This window comes from Puma concolor, chromosome B1 (genome assembly GCF_028749965.1).
Source record: "Puma concolor isolate L17-30 chromosome B1, mPumCon1.1.hap2, whole genome shotgun sequence".
Taxonomy (NCBI): Eukaryota; Metazoa; Chordata; class Mammalia; order Carnivora; family Felidae; genus Puma; species Puma concolor.
The window spans coordinates 140770001-140797444 of NC_141670.1; the positions used below are offsets into that span (position 1 = coordinate 140770001).

Sequence of the window (27444 nt, forward strand, 5' to 3'; positions counted from 1 at the left end):
AGAAAGTTTTATTATTGAGAGACTTTCCTGGCCATTGTAGGATTTAATCTGTAGTAAGTAGGCATCAGTTAAAATTAAGAAAGGTAACAAACAGGGGCGCAGGACTGGGTGGCGCAGTCGGTTAAGCGTCCGACTTCAGCCAGGCCACGATCTCACGGTCCGTGAGTTCGAGCGCCGCGTCAGGCTCTGGGCTGATGGCTCAGAGCCTGGAGCCTGTTTCCGATTCTGTGTCTCCCTCTCTCTCTGCCCCTCCCCCATTCATGCTCTGTCTCTCTCTGTCCCAAAAAATAAATAAACGTTGAAAAAAAAAATTAAAAAAAAAAAAAAAGAAAGGTAACAAACAGATATCTAGATAGAAGACTGAAAAGTAATGCTGGGAATGGCTAGAGATGTTGGTTGATATATCTCTAGAGAAAAAAGCTAAATTAAGAATTTCCTCATATCTACGAACAAAAAAGAGGTTTCTTTATTGAAAGATGGTATGACTAGGATAAGATGGCCACACACTGGCTCACTTCTATTACATAGTTTTGCTTTCAAATTCTTGATAAAGTTTGTTTGTTTATTTATTTTTAAATGTTTATTTTTGAGAGAAAGAGAGAAGAAGAGAGACAGAGAGGGAGAGAGATGGGTGGGAGAGGGAAAGCAGAGAGGGAGACACAAAATCTGAAGCAGGCTCCAGGCTCTGAGCTGCCAGCACAGCGCCTGACGTGGGACTCGAACTCACGAACATGAGATCATGACCTGAGTCAATGTCGGACACTTAGCCAACTGAGCCACCCAGGCACCGCTCAAATTTTTGATAAAGTTTATTAAGAGTAAGTCCCTTACCTATCTCAGTTTGAATATTTAAAATTATGCTACCAGAATAAAAAAATTAACTCTAAGAAACCATAGTAACTCAGGCACCAGAACTTAATTTATTAGTTCTAACTAGTGTGTCTCATTCATCGAGTTCATATATACTCACACCAACCTCTGTGTCCTCCAAAAGTGTCAAAGCGCTTCTTTCATGGTAATCATCTTCAAATGGATCTCCAAAAATAAGTTAGAAATTTAGAAATATGACTTAAACCACGGGGAATTCCATACTCACCCCCAAAGGCTGAAGACTAGAATGTTCTTGCCTTTGGTTTATGAACAGAGATATTTGTAGTATTTTTAGATCTATTGGTATCATCCATTTAAGGAAGATGTGTACAAAGTAGCTCATATTCTAAAACCCAAACTTTTAGGGTCAGAAAGTTCTTCTGGCTCAACTAGTCAACCTCTTCATTTTACCAGTGAAGATGCTAAGACACACAGTTAACACAGTGCCTTTTACAAAATAAATGCTCAATAAATATTTATTACATGATGAACCACGATAGGTAGCTATAGGTAGAGACAGAACAAAACCCCACGCCTTCTGATACTTCACAGCCTCTGAAATGGCTTAGTTGTCTCTCATCAGCGGAGACTCAACCAAGAGGAGGGTTGGCCACAGATAGGACATCAACAACAACCCATGGTCTGAAAACATCGTTGTCACACATGCGAATTCGGAGAAAGAGAGATTTTTGAAACATGTTTTCTAGGGCAAGGCGTAAGAGGATAGTTGTGACAAGTGGAAGTGGGGAAAAAAACAAAGTGTCTATATTTGACTTCCTTTTTTTGGTGAATAATTTTTAGTGAGCTTTGCTAAAGTAGATTTCATGGCTGAACCTTGATCCATGTGAAAAGGTGCCTGGACCTGGACGTGGCTGAAGAATGATATTCAACACGTGATGGTGATTAATTTGGTCATTTCAAGAAACCTCCAATATTCCATCCGTTTTTGAGCCTCAGGTAGTTATGGATTGCTTCATAAGAAGTAAAAGCATATCAAGAGAACCCAAATTTTTAATTTAAAAAATTTAATTGAATTTTTGAATTCAATTTAAAAGAACAAATGAAGGTATTCGTGAAAAAGAAGAGGAAGTACATGTGGGTTTTTGAAAAGTGGGCTGCAGGTTCCCTTTTCTAGGAGGCAATGAAATGAAAACAACTGTATTTCAAATTAAATGGCTGGGCCAAGTGGTAACTCTCTGCATATGCTCTTGGATCACTCTGTCCTTTTTGGTAAAGTTCTTATAATTGAATGGTGCTTGCCAGAACATGAAATGGAAAACACAAAGAATCCTGTGTAGATTGAACTATAAAACCATGTTAAGCAAACCTTCCTAGAGAGGGGACAGGCACCTGGCAATGTACACACATACATATACTCTTAACACTCAGCCCACATTCTCCACTCACCTATTCATACAATTACACATGGAGGAAAAACACAGGTAAACAAGAGTCTTAACAGATTTGAAGATACACAAAAAAGTTGGTTGGGTTATTTAGCACTTGCTGAGTCGCTCAAGAATCTATGGCAATAAATCTACTTCAAAATATGAAAAATTTCTATTCTCTATGAGTAGAGATAAATGATAAGCTATTGGTGTTTTTCCAACCTATTTTCAAAGCTCCTTACAAAAATAAATCAGTGTGTCCTCTAATAGCTCTGAAAAAGAGTTTGAGTGATCATTTTTCCTTTGTGAATTTTTTTAAAAAAGAAATAAATGTCCATAGTTACGAAAATCTTGCATTTAGTTACATTCAGAGACAAACACAGTCCAGTTCTCCTTGATGGAAATCGTCAGTCTGTCTGCTTATTCTCTTTGACTATAAAAGATCTTTTGGGATGAAATGCATTGGCAGTGCAAAACAAGGGTGGGGGGGGAGAGTCCATTAAATAAAGTAATGATTGAATTAAGCACCCAGATGAGTTCTTTGCCAGGTTATCTGCAAGCACAAGACTCTACTGTCATATTAGGATACACTTTAAGTACCACGTTCTTATTCTCATCAAAGAATAAGATACTGAGTGAGGACATCTTTTCTGGCACACAGCAAGGCTCAGGGATTCCAGGAACGACGCCCACAGCTCTCACTATACTCTGGATGGTAGCATGGTTTGATGGCTTCAAAGACTAGAAAAGAAATGGGAGAACATACAAGTTAGGTGGAACTCCTTTCCCACTCTTCACTCTTCATCCCTAAGGTACGTACGCAACGAATTCGTTTCAACAACTTTATAACGCTCTGGCATCATTACCCGTTCAGCACGATCTCCTATACTATCATCACCAACATGGTTATCATTTATTAAGTACCTGTTACGTGCCAGGCATGTTATATATAGTATCTGTGATCCTTATAACAAAACTACCATTTTTAAATATTTTACAAATAAAGAAATAGTCTCAAAAAGCTTAAATGACATGTCTAAGGTCAAATAACTAGTAAGTGGTAGAGTGGGTATGTGAATCCAGTTATCTAAGCCGGAATCACTTAACTAAAAACAATTTAGTTGCCAAGCAGGGGATTAACACACTCTAGGGTGTTTTCAACAACAGGACTGCAACAAAAACCATTTGTTCTTGATTCTACGCTAATCATAATGAACCCTAGCAAACACCCTATTTAATTAACATAGACATATTATTACCACTGCTATAGCGATAGTTATACTTTGTTGTTAAAATACAACCAAGCACATCAAGGAGCACTGATTTATTTAGTAGTCGCCACCAGGATGAACTGGACGGTAATCACGCCACTGAAATTATTCACCTCTTCTTCAGAGCACAAATCGGGGTTAAGAAGATCACCCCATTGGCCACTGGGGGTCACTGTTGCTTCATGGGTTCAGACTTCAAGGCAGCCGTGTTAGAAGTGTTCCAAGTGTGGGCCATATATATCTTCTGGGAATATTCTAGGGGGCCGAAGGTTATCTCATGGATATCAGAAGTTTGACCAGGGACGAAAAATTTGTTCCTGAGAAAATGCCAAATGGAACCATTAACATCCATGTGAGGCAAGTGGTTTTCTTTAGAGTGCCAAACAGCTCTGCTCAGCCTTAAAGGACAGTCACTTTTCCAAGCCCAGAATGTTTGGGTATTGCCAGAGTGGCATGAACTTCTTCAGGAGAGATGCCACGCTTTTCAGCATTAGTTTTCCCCAATGTCTCTCTAAGGCAGGTGAAACGAGTTTTGTTTTAAATATATTTAGAACCAGAAATTTGGTAACTTGCCAGAGATCACATGTCAATTCAGAAGTGGGATTTAGGCCAAAACTCTGGGTTTTTAATTTCAAGACTTCAAGCCATGTTTCTCATGGCTCAGAGGCACCTCTGAGTTGATATTTTAATTTCATACCCCTAAACCTCCCAGTACGGGAAACTGGAACAAGTTGAAAGGTTAAGGTACATACAAATCAAGGGAGAAGCAAATAATATAGAGAGCTGGCATACCACTAAAAAAAAAAAAGAAAGAAAACAGATTATTTTTGTTAGACAAAGGGCAAATCCGATTTGCCTCATCCCATCTTTTAACTTTAATTAAAGAAATTATCTATACATTAGACTTTAAATTTATTGTGAAGGGGCATAAATCATTTAAAAAATGGTCTTGATGAGGTGCAACTTTTTTTTTTACTCTTTCTCCCTAGAAACTTTAAGTATATGTTGAAAAGAGTTGTTAACTTTCACTCAATTAGCTTTGCAAAGCAAGGTATTCTCCCTTTAAGAAAAGGAAGTCTATGCTGTTCTATTTCAGGTATCTTGTGCCTTGCAGCATCGCCAAAATCTGTGTAACTGACACAAACTGTAATTGGTATTGTACCGTAGAGATCAATAACCACTGTCGTTATTTCATCAGTATTGGTAATTTCCAAAGAAAATTTTTGCAGCCGTCCACTTTTCTCTATTGATTTATTTTTAAGACTCAGTGATCCAAACAGCTTATAATAATGTCCCAAAGGATTTTTTTTAAACCATAGATTTTCTGACATTATTCTGTGACTTTTTATGTCTTAATGACTCCTATAATATTTAAATTTCATAAGAAGTGCATCTATTTAAGTAGAAGAGGTCTCGAAGGATAAATACTGCTCTGCATCGTTGTTCTCCAGTGCCTGGAACAGTATATGCTCTGGGCACTGAATATTTACTAAATGGATGAAATACTTCTAAGAAATAGCTTACCCTCCATTATACCTATTTCTGTGGAAATAATTCCCATCAACAAAAATAAAAGTTTCTGTGCAAATGACCCAGAGTAGATACGGAAAATATTCATGGGTGTTTCCTAGGAAAATTCCTGTCCTTTTTTTTTTTTTTTTTTTTCTTAAGCTCTAACTCACAAATGATAGATTCAGAAACTATGAACAGTCTCTGGTGGGCTCGCTGGAATTCAGGAATGGGCCCTTGATTCTGAGTTGGTGTGTCTTATCAGACAACTTCAATTTTCTAGGGAGTTTCCCCATTTGACTCACTATGGAATCCTCTGGAATCCTCTGATCAGGCTGCCATTACCAGGAATCATTATGTCATGCACAAAAGATTCATGCACTAATTGCTCATTTGAAGCACGCTGCCAGTCTATAATTTGTTTGTTTTTGAGTTCAGATCATGCTTCTCATGACTCTCTTGATATAGCTTAATAAATTTGTCCATCACAAGTGCAGTCTGTGTTATTTCCCTCCCTAGTCTCTGTTTTTAATGCGAGTAAAACATGACTTTAACATCAGTTGAGGTGATTTTTGCTTAGGTAACTCAGTACATCAAAATTTAGGATTTTTGGGTCATCTTTTCATGACCAGCGATTGGAATTGGAAACTCAGGAAAGTAATTTGAGGGTCTATCACTTTGAAGTCATTACATGTGAATTTCTTCTTGATATAGGATATTTGGCTCAACGTGTTTAGATTCTTTGCTGCCCAATTCTATTGTCTTTGCTATCCTTAGCTTCCGCACGATTCCATGAAAAAAATAACTCCATTCCTCTAATCCTTGTTGGTTCTCTCGCATCTCGGTCAGCAACAATGGCTCAATCATTTTCATTTCATTTGAAAGCTCTGTTTTCCATCTCCGCTAAGGTGGTGAGGGGGAAGCAAAGGCATACGACTTGGCCTTAGCTATATGGGTATTTTTCATCTCATGGCAGAATTCCAGGGGTCTCTCCCTGGGAGAACAGATTGGCTGTAGGGGCTAGAAATCAGAAAAATCCATGCGGCCGTGTCTGTGAATGAAATCTGCAGTGGTCCGGCCCGCACCTGCCAAGCGGCGCCTGATGTCCTCGAGTTGAATTTGATTACAAATGCATTAGCAAGGGAGAGTGTGTCATCAGCTAAGAGCCTTCATTCCTGACCTGGGCCATGGGGTTTTGCTCCACACTCTCCCAGTCCAGCCCACATGGGTGTGATAGCCCAGAAACTATCTAATTGGAATCAGTGAAAGGGCAAAGCCTGGAATTTGGGAAAGGCAGCACACAGCTGTTCTGAATTACAGAACAGGTTGTCGACTTTTGCAGACGGAGAGCCCCGCCATATAGAGCAGGCTTTCGCGAAGGAGGCCAAAAGGAAGGAGGGCCAGCAGAGGAGTCTGGCCTGGGAGAACTTTTCTCTGGGGCAAAATGTATATCTAAAGTCTGAAAGTTCTTTGGCGCCTCAGTTATTCCACATGTGTTTGTACTGATCTGGTCAGAGACCTTATTTTCCTCTGTTGCTCCGACTGTATTTTTCTCTTAATAGCTCGCTCTGGTTACCATGTTGGAAGCTGTACTGATAATAGCAATGCTTATTAATTACCCCTAACATCGCAGCTTCGTATTGCTTCGTGTTACCCATCCTTTTGGTTATCACACCACCTGAAAGCCACAGAGCCTGGAAGGCCGAAAGGGAACCACTAGAAAGCCTTAAAAGTTAAGCCGATTCTCACAAGGTGATGAGAGATGGAGAACTCCATGTAACAGCCAAACTTCCACTCTCAACTTGGCAAAAGGAAATCTCAGGCTCAGAGAGAAAACTCCACACTTCTCCCTGTTATGTCTCCCTGGAGTTCTGATGCCATTCCAAGTTTTGACAAATATTATGATGAGTTCAGTTGTTGCAACCAATGCTGTCCTGATTCTATTACTCTCCAAAGAAACGTTACTGGAAGAGCTTACAGGCTGTTGAACCTGCAGGGAGAATCCTATTTTAGGCTTTGTGATGTTTGAAAAGGGAGTAGAAACATTTGTAAAACTTTTTCTTGTCTTACATCTTTTATTCTCTTGATCCCTTTCCCCATTTGGTCTTCCTTCAGCCCCCTACATTGAATTTTCTGTTCTCCTCGGTCTCAACAATGACCTTTAATACAAATATTAATAGCAAATATTTATGGAGCACCTACCATGTGCACGGTGTTCTACTGTTTTGTTTACCCACTGTTGTTATTATGTAGAAACTATTGTTTTTATCATGTACTATTGTACCCATTTCAAAGTTGAGAACACTAACATACAGCTGACCCTTGAACAATGTAGGTTTGAACTGCATGGGTCCACATATACGTAGATTTTTTTTTTTTGGATAAATTCAGTAATGCAAATGTATTTTCCCTTCCTTATGATTTTCTGAATATTTTCTTTTTTCTAGCTTACTTTATTGTTAAGAATACAGTATAGAATACATGTAACATAGTAAATCCATGTTAATCTACTGTTTATGTTATTGATAAGGCTTCCGATCAACAGGTGGCTATTAGTAGTTAAGTTTTGGGGGAGTTAGGACTTACTGATGGATTTTTGACTGTGTGAGACATCAGTGCTCCAAACCCCCGTGTTGTTGTTCAAGGGTCAACCATATGAGTTCTCCCCCAAACCACATTTAGCCCTCAATTTTGCTACTCAAAGTGGGATTTGTGGACCAGCAACATCAGCAACACCTAGGAGCTGCATTGGATACGCAGAATATATTAGGCTATATGCCCGGAACCACTGGATCAGAACCTCCGTGTTCCCAGGCAAACTGCAGCCGCATTACAGTTAAGAAGTCCTGCTACAACCAAGCATGTACATTTAATCATTCTGCTGCATTAACACACTTCCCTCCTTAAACTTATCTGTTACTCTTAACTTATCTCTAGAAGTTTTATTTTTAATTTTAATGTTTATTTATTTTCGAGAGAGAGAGAGAGAGAGAGAGAAAGAGCGCGCAAGTGGGGGAGGGGCAGAGAGAGAGGAGGACACAGAATCTGAACCAGGCTCCAGGCTCTGAGCTGTCAGCACAGAGCCCGACGTGGGGCCCAAACCCACGGACCAAGAAGTCCTGAAGCTGAAGTCAGAGGCTTAACCGACCGAGCCACTCAGGCACCCCTCCCCCTCATAAGGTTTTTAAATAATTATTCTTTGCATCACTGAGAACCATCATGAAGAACTACCAAAGCAATGGCAGGGTTTTGCATAGTCAGAGCAAGATGGAAGGGGTAAGACGGGGTAACTGTGGCAGAGCGGAGACCAGACCAGGTCTCCAGAGTGGGTAGTTGAAAACTCACTGAATAGCTCCATATTGTCATGGCTCCCTGGGTATGAAAATTTGGAGTCAGGAAGAAAAATTATTTCCCCAGGCTACTTAGAAGAAATTACAGTTTACGAGTGTGAGAGATTATTTGGAAAACTCACAGACCCACTTAAAATCAGTCATCCTGGGTTCAGAGACAGATTGAGAATTCATTTTGTCTCTCAATGCCACAAAGCAACCCACACTATAAAGATTCATCACTGTTAACATTCTGCATCTTTGTGGTCGGTTTTTAAATGCTATCCCGGGGCGTCTGGGTGGCTCAATTGGTTAAGTGTCCAACTTTAGCTCAGGTCAGGATCTCATGTTTTGTGAGCTTAAGCCCCGTGTCAGGATCTGTGCTGACAGCTCAGAGCCTGGAGCCTGCGTCGGATTCTGTCTCCCTCTCTCTCTGTCCCTCCCTCCTCATGGCTTTGTCTTTCTCTCTCTCAAAAATAACTAAACATTAAAGAAAATTAAAAAAAAAATAAATGCTGTCCCAATTGGCAAAATTTTGTTTGACAGTGATATACCCTTTATGAATACTTAGACAAGATAAGGCTGTTTATATCATAGTAAATGTATATAATTCTTATTTTGTGTTTAGATTTAAAGAACATGGAGTCGACAAAAATCCTTGGGAGAGACAAGTCTTAGAAGATGTAGAAAACTTTTTCTTCTGAGACATTCTAAGAAGAAAACGCGATTCCAATCAAGTTACTGGCCCAGAGGCTGACCTGCTTTTGTTCGGCCAGACCTTTATGCATGTGTTCCATTAAACATCCCAATGAGCATGACACTAGAACATGAACATGATAATGTAAAGATCTATAGGTAGAAGTTGCTCACTCTTTGAGGCAAAAGATTTTTTTCTCTGTTATTATGCAACAGCAAAAGTTGATTCCCCTCAAGTTTTGAGAAAAAGAACAAAAAAACCCCATCTCTATTCTTTCTCTGAATTCTATTCCTACAGCCCCTTTTCATTGTATGTCAGAGATTCAAACCGTTATAAGCTAAGAATAGAGGTTCAGAGATAAGCCTAACTGAAGGCCAGAGGGCACCACTGTACTTTACTAACTCTAAATTGAAAGAAAATAGTCACTTGGATTTGCTGTGCAAGGCAGTGGTGGGATTGGGGAGGCTTCTGAGAATATATTCGTCAGGATACTGAGTACTGATACGATACAGTACAGTTTCCACTGATTTTGGAAGAGACACAGGTAAGCTCTGACCGGATGAAGTAAATTTTGGAAGAAGCTTATAGAGTCCACATACCCTATGTTACCTTTGTTTTTGATGTTTATTAGGGAAGCAAATGAAATAAGCATCTGGTGGATTTCATGAGGTGAGTTTACCTGGCCCAACCCTGATCCTGACTCTGGTGGGGCCAGTTCATCTCATGAGAAACTATTTGTCAAAAAATTCTGCACAGGGCATCGATGCAATTAGTCCTTTCCCTTCCTTTTCCCCATGACATCTAGTCATTCTCTGAATATCCTCTCCAATTATCAGCCTTCTGTCGTTTGCGGCTTGCTTATTGTGGGCAGATACAGATTTGCCCCCAGCTGAGTAGACCACATGGCTGATTGCACTGTGTTTGGAAGAAGCACAAAACACATATTTTACATTTTTTCTCATATCCTTCCTCATACCGATACTGACTTCATATCACCTTAGCAACCATTAAAGAAAAACCAAGCGTAACCATTCTTGCCTAGTACATGTCAGAAGGCAATAAATAAGTGTCCAGATGGATTTCGTAAATGAAAACACACTCTCGGTCAGTGTGTCTTTCTCCTCTACGGAAACAGGAAGTATAGGACAGAGAACAACGGCTACCTTTGGCATGGGGAACTGGCATGCTCCGGAGCAATAATAGGCATCGAAGGATTTGGGGGAGATGATCCATTCACTCCAGCCAATATCCGCAAAGTCCACTTTAAGGTACCGCCTGGCACAATTGCGCGGTTCAATCCATTGCTTTCTTCTGGCCTTCTTCAGGGTCTGCTCATCAAACTGGAGAGTCTGGCTCTTCTGGGGGGGTCCCTTTCTCTGTTTCTTTTTGTTTTTAGTCTTCTCTGGGGCCTGAGTCTGAAGGGTCTTGTAAGGCTTTCTCTCCTCCCATACCCCATCCTCCCTATACTGATATTCTGCCCCAGGAAGCTCGTTGTTCTGCAGAGGCAGCAGGACCCCAGCCGAGCGCTTCCTTCTCCGTTCGGTAGAAAGGGCAGCCTTGATATGGCCGTCCGGTCTAGGCACAGCTCCAATGGGGAAATTCCGGTGCCTCTGCAAGCTTGATACCACACTCTCCGGCTCAGAAATGGCAGCATCGTTGGCATACACCAAGATATAAGGCTCGGGGAAGGGCAACATCTTCTTTGGCAGCTGGTGTCCTTTGGAGGTAATGTTAAATCCTATGAGGAACTCTTCATTTTCCTTGGCCCTTCTCAAGAGCTGAGTGATGTCTTTAGACAGCCAGGACCCAAGGTCTCGATGAGATTTGGCTACATCTACTGAAAGGTGACCGAGGTGTTGACTTTGGTTTCTGTCAGATTTGAGGATCCACGCAGAGAGATCAATCAGAACATGTTTCCTCTGAGCATGAGGTGAGCATCCTCGGGATGCTGGACAACTCAGGCTGATGTTTATTAGCTCTCCAATATAGAAATACAGTGTGGCAGATAAAATGTTTTCAGACTTGGTTAGAGAAGTCAGGTTAAAGATGTGTAGTCCTTTGCTTCCAAGGGTTCCTAGGAAGGGAAAAAAAAGAAGAGTAAACAAGAGTAAACAGGAACCCTACCTGCCACCACACACAAAAAGAAACTCAAAATGAGTTAATGGCCTAAATATAAGAGCTAGAGCCATCAAATTCTTAGAAGAAAATATACAGGTAAAATCTGCCTGGTCTTAAATTTGGTGATGGATTCTTAGATAATGACACCCAAGATATGAGCAGCAAAAGAAAAATGGATGAAGAAAATATTTTCAAATCATACACCTGACAAAATGCGGTATCCAGAACATGTAAGTAATTCTTACAACTCAACATCAGAAAGTCAAAGAAACCAATAAAAAATGGCCAAGAACATCAGATAGACATTTCTCTAAAAAAGATATTTAAAGGGCCAACATGCACATGAAAAGATGCTCAACATTAGTAATCACTGGGGAAATGTAAACAAAAATCACACTGTGGTACAATTTGACATACACCAGCCTAGCTATAAGAATGAAAAACCAAATAAGTATCAGCAAGGATGTGGAGAAACAGGAACACTTTACATTGCTGGTTGAAATGTAAAATGCTTCAGCTGATGTGGAAAAGTTTGACAGTTCCTCCAAAAGTTGAACATAGAGATATCATGTGAGCCCACAACTCTATTCCTTTATAGACAAAAGTAGTGAAAACAGGTACTCAAGTACATGTACATGCATGTTTACAGTAACACTATTCACAATAGCCAAAGGTGGAGACAGCTCAAACCTCCATCAACGAATGAATGGAAAAACAGTGTTCTATCCATGCAGTGGAATATTAGTTAGCCATAAAAAGTAATGAAGTGATACCTGCCACAATGTGGAGAAAGCTTGGAAACATTGTTAAATGAAAGAAGCCAGCTACAAAAGGTCCCATATTGTATGATTCCGTTTACATGAAATGTTCCAGAACAGCTAAATCCGTAGAGACAGGATGCAGATTGATGTTTTCCGGGGGCTGGAGGCATGCAGAATGGGGAGAAACCTTTTACTGGGTGGGGGGTTTTATTCTAGAATTATAAAAATATTTTGGAATTAGGTAGACTTGGTGGTTATACAACCTTGTGAAGGTATCGAATGTTGCTGAATTGTTCACTTAAAACATAGTTTATTTCACGTTATGTGAATTTCACCTCAATTAAACAAACAAAAACGATAATAGGAGTAATTTTAAAAGCTAGAGAAAGATTAAAGCAAGGATTTGCCGTTTTTACTGATTTGCTTTTTCCTTTCCTGAAGCACTACAAGTGTGAGTAAGTTGTAACACAACAGTAAACTTACTGGTATGAGAGCTGAGAGCTCTGGCTTTTCATTACGAAACTACCAACAACTAGTCCTGTAAATCTGGCACAGGATTGGAATATCTTCTTATTAGTGGGAGTGTATAGCCTACTGGTTACAAGCATTGATGAGATTACATTCACCTTGATTCAGGTCCTGACTCAGCCACTTTGGGCAAGCTAGTGTTCTCATTCATAACATGGAGATTGTGTCTACATCTACTGCCATCGGCATTAAATTAGATGTGTGTAAAGCAGTTCATAAAGCACCCAGAAAAGGGTTTCTCTAACTATAATTCATTATTGTTATTAGTGTATTATGGGATTATATCTTCTTCTACCTGCCTCACAAAGTTTACGGTGCAGGATGGGGGTAGGTGAGCAAGACCGTCTAACTCAATATTCAGGTAACATGTGCGGAAAAATGAGCCACACATTCAAACGTGTCATAAAGAATTAACACTGTTGCGGAGCTTGCCTGGAGTCTATGACATCTCAAGAATTCAAGAGTTGAATAATTTCTTCTTTCGATGAAATTACTGACCTGGGTCAAATTGTGTTCCAATTCTTCAGAAATGAGAGTAACAGAACAAGAGATTGATTAGGAAGGGCAGAGGTTGGTTCCTTCTCTTCAGATCATCTACCAAATTAGTGGTAAGGCTGAGGTTAGACTCAAGAATGCCCAGTCCTGGGACCAGCCACCAGAGCCCGAGTCCCCCTCCGTGCACTTGTTCCATATACATACTTGTTTCAGAAACATATACGCAATCGTGAGATTATGTTCTTGATCAAAAACATATTTCAGTAAAAACAAAATATTTCTACAAAGACGTGGAAACTTAGAATGAGTTCCCTGAGTCTGCAAGGACAAGGGAAGTGCAATGGGAAACATATTTTACTCATTTTTAACACCGTGTGAAGGAAAAGGAGGAAGCTGCCATTTGTGCCCATTTGTATAATCCATGAGACCAGGATAATATTTTACAGACCTTTACAACAAAGCCATGGCATCAGGGTTGTTCAGAGACTCTAGCCTTAATTCGTACCAGTCACTGTAGCATATACTTTTACCCAAACTTCTTGTAGCAGATGGAAGTTTAAAATGGAAGGAAGAGAAGTCTCTGTTCTAAGTATGTGGCAATCGAATGGTTGCCAAACAGACATCCTGGCAGGGAAAAAATGAGCTACATGGGATCTGGGTGGTAGTGTCTTAATGGGTAAAGTAATAGTGCTCCTTCGCCCAACAGTTTGCTTCAAAATGTATCCTCCTCCTGAAAAAAAAAAAAAAAAGTTCCCTCTTTCAAACTGTTTCCAGACACCTTGTGACCTGCTGTTAAGCAGCCTCCACCCCTGCGTCTAATCTTCAATATCCTCTCGTAAATGCTTCAGAATCTGTCAGGCTGCCTCTTGTGATGGCTCTCATTTTAGTTCAGTACACTATTTTGAAGTCAAAGCCCCGTGGCCCAGGCCCAGCTCCACCACACCCACTAGCTGTCCTCAGGCAAATAATTAAGCTCTTTAAGCCTCAGTTGGCTTTGTTATTATTTATTGAACAGAGAAAGACAGGGGAAGAGAGCAAGAGACAGAGAGAGAGAGAGAGAGAGAGAATCCAAAGCAGGTGCCATGCTCGGTGCGGAGCCCGACTCCCCGGCTTGATCCTACGACCCTGGGATCATGACCTGAGCCAGAATCAATAGTCCACGCTCATCCTGATTGAACCACCCAGGCGCCCTTCAGTTTGCTTATTTGTAAAAAGAGTCCAACAGCATCGACTGCAGAGGTGTGCAAATTAATTGACAGAATGCAGGCAGAGCTTGCAGCACACAGAAAATCTCAACGAATGTTAGCTAACTAGAACGGTCTGTCCGATATGGTGGTGACTGGCTATTTAAGGTTGAATGGCAATGTGCTGTTCAATGTAAAATGCACGCTGGATTTCAAAGACTTAGTACAAACATGAATGTAAAATATCACATGAATGTAAGTTTACATCGATTGCATATTAAAGGATAATATTTGGATGGATGGGGTTAAATACTGTGATAGATACTGTGATTTAAAATAAGAAATACATATATTTGGTTTTTGTCCTGTGTCTGTCACAGAGCTCCTAAAACCCTTGGAATTTCCTAGGTGATGAGAACTATACAGGTGCCTTTTGTTATGTTAACAAGGTGAATTTAGAGCACTGGTGGGGATGGGGCTGGTTGCAGGGGAACCAACCCACTGATTGAGGGTTGGCATTTTTAGTCCTGTCTCTGATTCACAAGGAAAGAGGAGCCAGAGGTTGAAGCCATCACCAAAGGCCAATGATTCAATCAATCATGCCTATATGATGAAGCCTCCATAAGAACCCAAAAGAATGGCGTTCGGAATGCTTCCAGGTTAGTGAATACATGGAGATTTGGGGAAAAGCAGCGCGCCTGGGCAAGACATGGGATCTCCACATCCTTTCCCCCTACCTTGCCCAATGCATCTTTTCCATCTGGCTATTTCTGAGTTGCATCCTTTTATAATAAACTGGTAATCTGGTAAACAAATACATTTCCTGAGTTCGGTGAGCTGCTCTTGCAAATTAATTGGACCCAAGGAGGGGGTCATGGGAACCTCTAATATGTATGTAGCCAGTTGGTCAGAAGCACAGGTAACAACCTTGGCTTGCGACCGGCATCAGAAGTGGAGGGTGGTCTTGTGGGTTGAGCCCTTCGCCTGTGGGATCTGATGCCATCTTCAGGGAGACCAAATTGAATTCTCAGATATCCTGCTGGTGTCTGAGAATTGCTTGCTGGTACGGGGAACTTCCTCCCCTCTCACCCACACCAGAAACTGGGTACAGAACATTTTCAATATAATCGTATGTTATTAAAATTAATTTCACTTGTTGCTTCTCATATTTTTAAGTGTGGCCACTAGAAATTTAAAATTACATATGTGGCTCACATTTGTGGCTCAAATGAAAATTTCTGCTGGACCATGGCAGTCAAGGATAACCACCACTTTTGTAGTCACATATAGTCCAAAAGGGAAGAAAAAAGGCATTTATTTCTTTCCAAGTGCAGAGAAGAACTAGGATTTTGCTAAACATGAATCCTTAAACCAAAAAGTGAACTGGGCAAAAGATTCCCTTCTTGGAATGCGACATACTTTCCTTTACCAAGAACATTAGATAAAGATAATTTTGGTGCTTACTTTTTAATTTTCCCTCCAGCTGTAGCTAATTGGTTCAATCTGCAGTCAAAAGTCTAAGGTTAACAAACTGCTCCAAAATAGAGTTAAAAGAGTTAAATGGGCAGTTTAGCGACAGTGCTTTACGGCGTAGCGATTCTACACATAGCTTCAGTTGTGTTATTTGGGTATCTCACATGGTCATCCACTACAGCCAACAAAGAACCAGAAGCAAAGCAAAACCAATGTTTCGGTTTAACAAACATGAGGGTGTCGAACACCTACTAGGGACTGGACCCTGCCCTGGGTCTCAGGGCTGCACAAATGGCCGCTGCTGTCCACACTGTGGCGGGGGGGGGGGGGGGGGGGGGGAAGACCGATAAGCAATAAGCAGGTAGTTAGGGCATGATGACGCCACTTGCTGTCAGAGGTGTGAACTACATTCTTGGAGTAGCACCAAGGGGGGAGCAAGTAACTTTGTGCATATAAGGGGAAGAAGGATACACCGGGAAGACTTAACCTTTGAACTAAACTTTTAAGAATGAAGGGAAAAGAATGAAGGGAAGTTGGGGGTGGGAAAACGGAAGGAGCACGCTCTGGCAGTATGCAATACCGGAGGTTTTTGCATAGCGATATTTCCAATGTTTTAAGTAGACATTTATAAAATATCCCAAATTAATCTAGATTTTTGAAGTCCTAACAGACATCTAAACTGCCGAAATTCAGAAAAGGGATGGCCAATTCACATCTAGCTCCTAACTACAGGTGGTGTATTATGCCCAGCACTCAATGTCTTTGCCATTTCTACCAGGCCAGGGGGCGCATTAGCCCTGGCTGTTCGAGATGACCTCGACTCCCTCTTTGTTCTAATAATAAGCTACAAGTCTCAGCCATTTCGCCAGAACATTTTTTGACTTCTCCAACCCATACTTTATTTTTGCCTTCTTTAACCTTAAAACATTTAATTTCTGTGCAAGTTAATGCTCCTTCCCTCCAAATGACCCATCAAATGCTTAGTATTTACAATGGATGAAAACAGGAATAAGAGAGTCGTGCAGAGTTGCATGGAGTTGAGCGGAGAGGAATAACTAAGGAGATAAATACCTCCCTGAAAGTGGAAATAAGTGATAATATGTATTCAACCACTCTCATGCTTTTTATCTGATGGAGTTTTAAAATTAATTTAACTTTTCCAAATGAGAGTCTTCACATACTTAAGAACAGGGGTTTCGCAGTAGGCATCTTGCTCTTCTCCCTGGGTAGTTGAGTCTTATCTACAGACACAGGTATATATGTTCAAATACCAGTAAATGAAAAATGCTAGAGTGCTCGCTTTTTCTTTTCTTCTGAACTATTCTGATCTTAGCTATCTGGAATTATTGAATTAGAACCCCAAGGTACACTTTCTGATTAATAAGAACAAACTGACACACTAATAATATAAAAAAAACAATGGTGGGTTTTATCAGGTGAAAAAAAAACCAAGTTAACGAATTTTCAGGCTGTCTGTAGTCTTCAGGTACCAGGAAGCATTAACTGCCACACCAATCTAACTGTATCTAGAGTTGCATGCTTAATTCTGGGTGTTCTCATTTTAACCAATTTATTGATACAGAAGAGAGTAACCAAGATGTTGACGGGTCTGGAAACTGTGTCTTACAAGTTTGAGTTGAATAAATGGAGAGTACATGGTCTGAAGGAAGAAAAAAAATAGTTTACCGTTATGAAAATTGTTTGCAAATACTTAAGGGGCTGAAGAGAGATTGGGGTTTTTCTCTCCGGGGTCAAAGATGAGAATGAGGTCTAAAGGTGAGAGTTGAATGGAGGCAGTATCCAGACCAATATGTAATGACTTTCTAAGTGTCTAGTATGATAGGGAGACCCTTCTGTGGGACTGAGCAAACATAAGATAGTCCTAATTCAAGACTATTGCAGGAGGATCTTTTTCTGATATGGAGGGTGTGGGAGATGCACTAGATAACCTCTCAGATCCCTTGCAAGGAACTGCAACAGGCTTTATTTTCAGCTCTTCTAAGGAAACGTATTTGACGCCAAAATATAACTACCAATAGGTGGTGCTGTTTTCTTACTGTTTTCTGGCACTGGCACAAGCTTGGATTTTCCTCGCTTGGGAACACATCAACTGCAGTCTAGTTAGGATTTGCCATTGGCATTATAATTTTTTGAATTTTCTAAAATCATCATGTCTGTGAATTTAAAAAGCCTCCAGAAGTCAGGTGAGTTTCAGCCACACGCCTCTTCGAACACCTGTCAGGGTTTTGCACCTGCTGCTGTTTCTTCCTAGAATGCCTTCATCTGCCCTGCTGTCCTTGATAATCCAGACCTGCTTTGTTAAGGCAGAGAAGCGGCACCACTCTTGAGGCACGCTTATCATGACAACCCACTCCTTCGGTTGGAATCCCGCTTCTAATACGATTTTCATCATACTGTCGCTCCTTCCTAAGACCAAGAACTCCTTAAAGGCAAGGTCACCTGTAGTAACTTTTATCAGATTCGTCAGCCCCAAGCCTAGGGCTTAACTCTAAAGCAGTACTCAGTAAATGCTGCTTTCATGAATAAACAGACCGAGTCCAGCCTATTCATTGTAGAAATTCAAAAAATGAAGCACCAGCTAGGTAACATTGATTTTGGAGAGAAGCCCAGGTCTTCTATTAACTATATAGAATTTTTTAGGGAGTTTGATTAATAGATAAAGGCAGAGGATTTCTTTCTGTTTTTATCTGAAGACAAAGCACCTAAGCCTAATAAAACCAAGGACTCAGTAGGAACCTGTAACTTAGGACAGGCCGTGCTATGGCAAGGTTCAGCTCCTGTCAAGGAGTAGCTGAGGCGGTGCCCAGGGAGTGGTAAGTTCACCTTCGTGCTGGCCCATGCAGAATGTTTTCAGTGGGAATTAGGACATATAATGGAAAGCTTTCTATGTAAAGTCTGATTTTAAAACAAATAGCCTAAATGAAATCTTGATGATTAGTTAAATCCCCAGAAAGCAGGAAAAACACTGTAGTCATACAGAAAATACGTAACCAAGGACAAGTTTTTTTCCCCCCCACTTCTTTCTCCCAAGTACAACTGCTAGAAATGCCAGGGTGCCTAGGAAAGAGTCGCATACACCTGCAGCCACTGGCTGAGTGCTTGCGGATTACTGACTCCAGACGGCTGCTTCTCTCCGCCACCTTCAGCTCTCAGGCAAAGGCAAGATGGAGACTTTCTAAATAGAACAGAAAGTCACAGAATTTTGTTTTTCTTGCAGAGTGCCGTCAAACGACTGAGTTTTATGGGATTCCAAGACAACCATTCTCTATGTCCAAAGTAAAACATGGCCAAAGATGATATAATGTAGGTTTCTCTAGAACAGCAAAATGTTCATTAATCAGTTTATCTACTCTTAGCCTCTGCCCAAGGGCATTCCTAGACTGTGAGCTCTCAGAGGGCAGACCCGTGTCCTAATAAATCTTTGAACTCCTAGTACTTTGCACAGTCTGGAGTATTTATATCCTGAAAAATATTTGTCAGATGTGTTGAATGAACAACTGTGTAAACTCACCAGATTCAAAAATGTTTCCTACTTAACACCAAAATGAAAAAAAAAAAACAACTTTCAAGTAGTTTCAACTTCCCAAAGTCAGCAGAAGCCCTTCTTGGGTTTACATACCATATGGCGTTATGGTGCTTCCTTTCAGCTCATCAGGAAAAAAGCATTATTAGAACAGTTGTACATAAAGTAGAATAGCATTGCCATTTGACACGTACATAGTAAAATGCCTCATGGAAACTTCTCTCATGGCAAGTTTATTTTTAAAGGACCTTTTGCCTGGCTAATAGCTTTTCTACTATCTCTTCTTATCTAGTCCCCTGAACATCTAATTCAGCTCAACTGAAATATTTACTGAGTGCCTGCTATGTGGCAAACTACACCAGATCCTCAGAACACAAGAATGAAATGAGATATGTTCTTTGCACTTCAGAGACTTGCTTTACACATTCCTCTTCCATATCCCCCTTCTAGCAGGTCTATTAGGCTCCCAACTCTCTGAAACTATGACAGAAGGGTAAGAAGTCTTTATTAACTTACTTGAAAGCCCACTCCAGAGAAAAGACTACCTTAAAGATGCTAATATACCTTCTAAAGTGAAAGAAGCCTGCTATTATATAAATTAATAAACCATTTGTCCACAGAAAGGTCCACTGAAAGCACCAGATGAGATCAGGTCTCACACGTGAATCAATCCTGGATTTTAGAAGCTGGTTATAAGATACTCAAAACCTTAGGGACATGAGGTTAGACAAGTATGTCTCGAACATGCATCAGAATCACCTTGATGGCTTGTTAAAATAGAGATTTCTGCGTCCCACCCCCAGAATTTAATTCAGATGGTCTTGGGTGGGCTGGAGAATATCCAACAAGTTCCCTGGTGACACTGACACAGCTAATACAGAGACCATCCTTTAGAACATTTAACCTCACTACAACAAAGTGTAGCCGTGCTCACTCAGCCATCAAGGCCAGGACAGAAATAGTACCTTCTTGAATGTGGGTTTGGGGTATTATGGATTGTATTACAAGAGGACTATCACCTGTTTATATTTACATTGCTGTTGTGTGTTACAAACAATTGCACATGAGCCCCATTTTATGTATGTTTATGGCTTTGTGGGAAGCTAGAGAGAGACACCTTTTAAAATATTAAAATATCTCATTTATACAGAGCTTCTAAACTTTTAATGCATTTTCCCAATTGAGTTTTACCGTCTGTCTGTGACACTGGCACAGTAGGTATGACTTAACCATTTGACAGTTAAAGAAACTGAGACTGGCAATGTTAGATAACTTGATTAATTAGCAATTCAACCAAGGTTAGCCTTTAGATCTCTTAACTCAACCTCAGGTAATAGAAAAATTAAAGTACCAGGAATCTCTTCTTTGCTTGAAAACCATTTACCGTAACCCATGCCTAAGTGTAGCTGTTACACTTAATTCAAATAGACTTTAGTTTAATTCCATGCAATATTTTAATTGTAAATTTTCTTTGAAGGAAAAGCAAATAAGATCGTATTGGGTCTCAGTTGATTTACCTGTAAAATCAGATGATTGGACAAAGAATCTTGCATTTCTACAACTATTGGATGCCTTTACTTTATAAAAGGAATATTTAAAAGAACTCACTCAGTAGAGTAAGAAATACTTACTGAAGATGGTAACAGCGTAGCATCAGTTTGTCCCCAAATTTTATTCCTAGTGGGCCCAAATAAAATCTAGGCACTGCATTTACTGTGGTTCTGTTGCCAAGAAAAGACGGTCTGAAAGGTAAGTCCATCACTGAAGGACTCAACAAACACACTGCTCAATTAGCTCTATGACTTACATGCATAGGTGTTTGAAATAAATAAAGAGACATCTATGCCTTTAAACATATCATCCCTAAAAAGTGTTTTACCGAAAGTACTATTTCAGGTACTAATATGCTAGGACACAACCACTACTAATATGTGGTAGACCAGCAACTTCATGCATTTCTAAACATTCCATATATGAGCGCTCTTCAGTTACACTGTCATCATTTACTACTGCCCAAAGTAGATATTATCCTGGTATACTCGTGTCACTTGATTAATACTATGTCAGTGTTTCCATTACATAATTCTATGTTCATGGGCTCATAACCATAACAATGCACTCTGAACTGAAACTTGGCATAGGAAGTTCAAGCTGAAACTATTTGTGATGCTAAACTTATTTCCACTACCACCACTAAAATCAAGTTAGTAAGTCATTACTAATTACTACGATATACACACTGAATAGATGGGAAAACCATCCAAATTTGGAGACAAAACTTCTGATGTTGTAGCAAAATTTCCTGGGTAGCAAATAGAAAGTATAGGCAAAGTGGCTCAATATTTTTCACTAGGCTTTTTGATAGGTACGATTTTTATTATGTCTAATAAATACAACAAACATTGGTGATTATATAAGGGATTTGATAGCTGTCTTGAGTGTGTCTGTTTTTTTTTTTTTTTAGTGTCTTTCATCAAGATACTAATGGTGATACAGTTAAACAAAGTTATGTGTGTAATCTCCAGTGAATTTTTCCACAAATAAAGTAGCTTTGCTTTTAAAAGCATCATACTAGCTGTGAACTAATGCAGATCAAGTCCAGAGAAGACAACAATGGAGGAGAATTCATAAAGAAACTGGGAAAATGGGAATTTAATAACAGAGAGATTCTATGATTACATCCAGAGAAGTTTAAAACATGAAAGCAGGAAGATGATATGGTGCCAGTTGGACCCAAGTCCAAAAAGTAAAAATGGAAGTTACCATCCTGACATAGGTATTAAATGGGAAATGAGAAATAAGACCATTTTCAGTTGTGATATTTACTTGCATTTTGCATATCTTCCTTTCCTGGGGAATTAGGAAGTGTCCGAACAAGTGTTTCCCCAACTAGATACCTTAGAACCATAATTCTCTAAAATGCTTTCTCAGAGGGAAAATGATCCACTCTTAGGAGGACTCACTATCATTTAAAGGCCCTGAGATTCCCATAGCAAATAAGAATGATCGTTTTTTTCCCCAAACTTATTTGACCATGGGACCCAATTTTATGTAACACCTGTTAACATCTTCCAAAGATACCTTTTATAAAATTTTCTCCTAGAAAATTAGACTGGAATATTAGGAATAATAGGTTTTGAGCTGAGCTACTCAGTAGGTTTGAAAAATTGCCTGGTAAATACAGCATGACATCCATTTCTTCTTCCATGTAAGGGGGGTTGAACTTGCTCTCTTTAAGGTCTCTTCTACATATAAACTTGTATAATTCCAAAATGCCTAAGAGCAGATTTGACATTCATGTCCCTATTTAATTTTTAGAGAGATCTAAACTGGGTCAGTCAAGTGCTCATAAATATCATTGCTTGCATAAGATACATGCGACCACCTTAATATATTCTTAATTATGTATATATTTTTAATGTATAAATATTTCCTGAGTGAATTACCTACGTAGGGGATGTTTTTCCCACTGACCCTCATCGTCTCTTGGCTTCTTTGAGTGTGTCTAACTATACTAAAAAGCCAGATTTAAATAATTTTTTTTCATGTAACTCATTCTCTTTCTCTTTTCCATTAGTATGGATAATCAAGACTTCATGGTATTATGGATTTTTAAATGTCAGAGATTGTAAAGCTGTCTTGCCCATTACAGTAAAAACTTCATTAAGGGCTGTCATGTATTCAAAGTAGTATGTAATTCACAGCAGCCATGCATACACCTCCCTTCTCCAGATGTACTGTTGTCTTTTGAATACAAACGTTAGATAACCCGAGTGCTCTTTAATTTCAAGCCTAGTTTCTAGGTGCCAGAAATTTTAAGGTAACTACGTTTTAATAACGTTATTATATTCCCTTGCCATTAAACCCATTAAAAGTGATGTTCTACCACTGGCCCGTGAATTTTACAAGGATGGCCCCTACTGGAATGCTCAATTTGCCCTTAACTCTATCTTTTCCAAAGGCTTACATTTTAGCCTCGCACTTCAAAATCACAGCAAATGATAATCCTTTATTTTTAAATAGTTTTGGTCACGGTAGGAAAGACGCTCCCTTTCTCATTGAAGGAAAATATTCACTTTTGGGTCCGGATTACCTCAATTTTCCAGTCTGTGTGATTTTTTTTTTTAAAAAGGTGACACATATGCACCGAAATGTCATCTTTTTGTAGTTACATTTCATGAATTAAAGTAATGATACTTTCCTAATAAGAACATGTGTGATTTAATCACTTTTCCTAAAGAAGTTAAATTTGTGAAGAGGAAATATAAGAGTAAGTGGCTATGGGAATAATGAGAAACTAATGAGCACAAAGCGTGTACCCTAAAAAATCAGGCCAGGAGAAAACCTTCGGTGAAACATTCTCCTTTTTACACACAGTAGCCACGGACCACCTAGACTAAGATTAAAATCAAAGCTGATTTCATATGCCTCTGGTGTTCCTACAAGACGGTGTGTTTTTATAAATCTAAACTGCTCTGCCGTCAATAGTTTTGTAAATTACTTCTTACAAAGGAAAAGATAAAACCTATCTTTATGTAAACCCTTACACATCACAAAAAGACTTACGAGTGTTCCAAACTTACGGTTTTGGCACACCCACTGCATAGCATGGAGGGAGGAGAAAAGGGGTTAGCAGAAAGTGTATTTAGGATGAATGCCACCCACCATCAAGTAATGGTTTAAGTAGAAAGTAATCAGAGGGATACCACAGCAGCTACATTTCAACCAAAGATATTCTAGGTTTAGAACAATAAATAATTTTAATCAGGTATGTTCCAAGGAGCAAATAGGGCTCTAAGGCTATAACTCAGCCTGAATAAGCACTTGGAAAGTCTGCCTGATCAGCAGCCACTCCATATACACAGCACACCATCTGACCTTCCACTAAAATTTGTAACATCGTTGCTATAGAGAAGCAGCCCATGTGCTGTGAAACCTAAACACCATGGGCTAGAAAACATATCTGATTTATTAAAGCAGACAGCATCTTTCACCTATATCAGAACATACGTCGCAAGACAAAGAGAGTTATGGAAACGTTGATATGGACAGAGGAGAGGGGCACACATAAAAAGCCTTAGCACCTTCCCCAAATCGTGCCTTCTTAGAGCCAGAACTGCCTTATAATAAGGTCTTTTTAGTGTGTTCGTAACTAAACACTCTTGGAAGGGGTCCAACATGAACCACCTCTCCAGGAGTCTCCGATGTGGTAACATGACACTTAAGCTTCCACAAAAACCAGTGTCTACGTTTGATGAATAAGTCATTAAGACAGTCTCTAGGATGCTAAAGGGATTACCTTCCTTATCAGGGCACACAGCCTTGTATATATGCTTCAAGCTGCAATTCATCATTTCAAGGGAACTTCTGGCCTCCGTATCAGAGTTTATCATTTGATGGTATGAGACCAGTGAGACTGATAAGGGACACTGAAATTATAATGCACAGAATGAGCGGAAGCCCAAAAGTCCAAGGGGCCTGAGTTATTCAAATCCTTATCCATCTCCCACACATGGTTCACTCAGCCTAAAACAAACATACAAACAACTATGCAATAGGTGTGAATGAAACAAACTCACAATCCACTTCCAAACCCTGTGATTCATACTAAAAAATGAAACTTGTTGATAAAAAAAAAAAAAAACATACTATATGTCTCTTGGGTGCTTTGGCTACTCCCTAGGAATATCACACACACACACACACACACACACACACACACACACACACTATCAAGGTAAGAGCGACTTGAGTATCTTCATTTACTGCCACCTGCCTTGCCCACCCAACTTCTCTCCAATTCCTGTTGTTCCCACGTTGCTCCTTCACTGAGCTCTGCTCTCAGAGTTGCACTGAAATAAACAAGGCATTGGCTGGTCTAGTCAGCTGTGAGGATAGGCTCAAGTGGCTGGCATACCAGGGAGAGGGCAGCCCTTTACACATTATGTTCATGGTTTTAAGAAGAAGGTGAAATCTGGTTCAGCTCAGACTCTAGCTAAAGACTCTGCATTAGAAAGCATAATTCACATTTATTGTAAATGTCATCATGCCTAGGAGCTCTAGAGTGTATTTACAGTGTCAGCCTAGGGCTTTCCTTGATGGATGCTTTGGTTTTCCTTTTTTTCCAGGAGTCCTACATATCAAAGCTTCAGGAGATTTCTTTCTAGTGATTCTGACAGAATGGATAGAGCATGAGGCCCGGCCTCCTTACTTGAAGATTCTTGGCTATTTTTCACCGGTTCACTGAAGACAGGCTTTGCAAGTTACATTTCCCTTTATCGTGAATGTAGTGAACAAAAAAGCCTGATGCGTCTTCAAAGCATATAAACCGAGTCAGTGTCCAGGAAACTTTCCCTCAAGCTGTTAGCACAAGGGAGGCAGGCTGTTAGCATAAGTTATTCGCTTCACCACAGGGGACAGGAGAAACCTTGTTAAACCATGAATCTCAGTCCGCAGTGATCTGTGTGTTGAAAAATGGGATGAGCAGATTTTCATCGCCGGATTCCAAGAGGTGTTTACATCCACGCTGTCCACCCCCGCCCCCCTCAACTCCTCCCAGGGTGGAATAGGTACAACCCCTATTTGCCCAGATGGGTTTTAAATAATCAGAACACCAGACCACCTGGTTTCGTTTGTGTGTTTGCCACCAAGGGACTACCAGATAGAAAGTGTCAAATACAGTAAACACAGAGAACTGTGCAAGTCAAGAGGGGGTGCAAGGTCTGGAGAAGCGACTGTCTAAAGGGCGAGGGGAAGGCGTCTAGTTCCAGTGTGACTTTTCTCTCTGGTGCCTCGGGTTGGCATAAAATGACAGCTGCCTTTAGGTAGACATGGCTAAAGCCCAGTCCAAGGGAATTTCCGCTGGCTGGCTTAAGAAACATCAGCACGAGGGACCCCAAGAGTGCACCCAGCGCGGGAGGGCTCCTCTGGGCAAGGGATAGCCCCTCACCTTTTTCCAGGCAGTTCCTCCAACCCACCCCTACCTACCGGGCTGCTCAGCGCCTTTCTTCTCTCCAGATCTCCCTCTCAATTCAGGCTCTAAAACTGGGATTACTCGCTGGCGAAACGCGGGGTGTGACGGGACCGAGGGGCTCGGTGGGCGGCTGCACAGGGTGAGGGAAGGTCTCTAGGTCGCATCAGAGAGAGGAGAGCAGACAAAGAAGCTGTGTGTAAGTGTGTGCGTGTGTGTGTGTGTCGGGGGGGGGGGGGGTCCCAGGAGAAACCTGCGGCGGGACCGCGGAAAGGGGGCGTCTCGGGCACTCACCTGATGCTCCGGCTCGAAAGCTGCGAACCGTGTTGCCTTCGCGCAGGGGTGGGGGGCGCAGGGGCTGAGAGCCCTGCTCGGAGGACCGCTGCGCCCGTTCCGCCTCGGCCCTGCCGCCGCCGCTGTACCTGTCATAGAGCCGCAGCATGTGCTCCGACACCTTGTCGTGTGGCTGCAGCACGGGGCCGGGGCCACCACCTGCCGTGCGGTCTCCTGGAACAGCCCTGTGCGGCTCCGGGACACTGCGCGTCAGTCCCTCTCCCCGCGCCAGGCTCACGCAGAAGCAGCCTAGCCACAGGCACAGCAGCCGCAGCGCCCCAGCCATAGCGACGTCCCGGCGCCGCGCGTCCGCTCCCCGCGTGGCGGGGGGACACGCCGAGGGCGCGAGGGGCCCGCGACAGAGCCGAGGGTTGAACTTCAAATTAGCCGGGGCGAGGGCGCCGGGAGCTCCAGGCACTGCTTGAGCAGGACACCGGCAAGTCGCGCTTTTTGCCCTGGCCGATCTCGGACCGGCAGGTGGGCTCTTCCCGGGCAGCCGCGCGGACCTCCCCGGGGCAGGGCGCTGCTGGAGCCGTCCTCACTGGTACGCCGAGAAAGAGCTTCAGTCGCGGCGTGTGTGGCCGGGGTGTTTTCAGGATCTGTCTCTATCCTCCCTCCCCTCTTTATCTTCCAGAACAGCCAGCCTAAGCGGCGGCGCTGGGGAAAACACCAGCTTCGGGCGCACTGCCGGAGCCCGGGTGCGCGCAGCGGTCCGGAGGGCGCTCGATTGCCTTTTCCAGGGATTGGAGTGGCCGTGGTGCGGCAGGTCCGAGTTTTGAGTGTGTGTGTGTGTGTGTGTGTGTGTGTGTGTGTGTGTGTGTGAGAGAGAGAGAGAGAGAGAGAGAGAGAGAGAGAGAGAGAGAGAGACTACTACTTCGTTCTTTGGCTGATCTGTACAGTCCGCAGCCAATCTCGCCCCGTCCCTCGCAGGCAGCTTGGACCCTGCTATAGCCGGGAGAGAGGGGAAGGGGGAA

At 41.4% G+C, this 27444-nt stretch overlaps 1 protein-coding gene across 1 annotated transcript; it reads right to left on the reverse strand.

Annotated features, from left to right (window-relative positions):
- Positions 1-901: 901 nt before the first annotated feature.
- BMP3 (bone morphogenetic protein 3) lies at positions 902-27444 on the reverse strand. The gene is made up of 3 exons (XM_025922319.2): positions 26432-27444; positions 10228-11138; positions 902-2999 (listed from the first exon to the last, which is right to left on the reverse strand). Exons 1-3 carry the CDS (start codon positions 26754-26756, stop codon positions 2808-2810), a joined length of 1428 nt encoding a protein of 475 aa, XP_025778104.2. The 5' UTR covers positions 26757-27444; the 3' UTR covers positions 902-2807.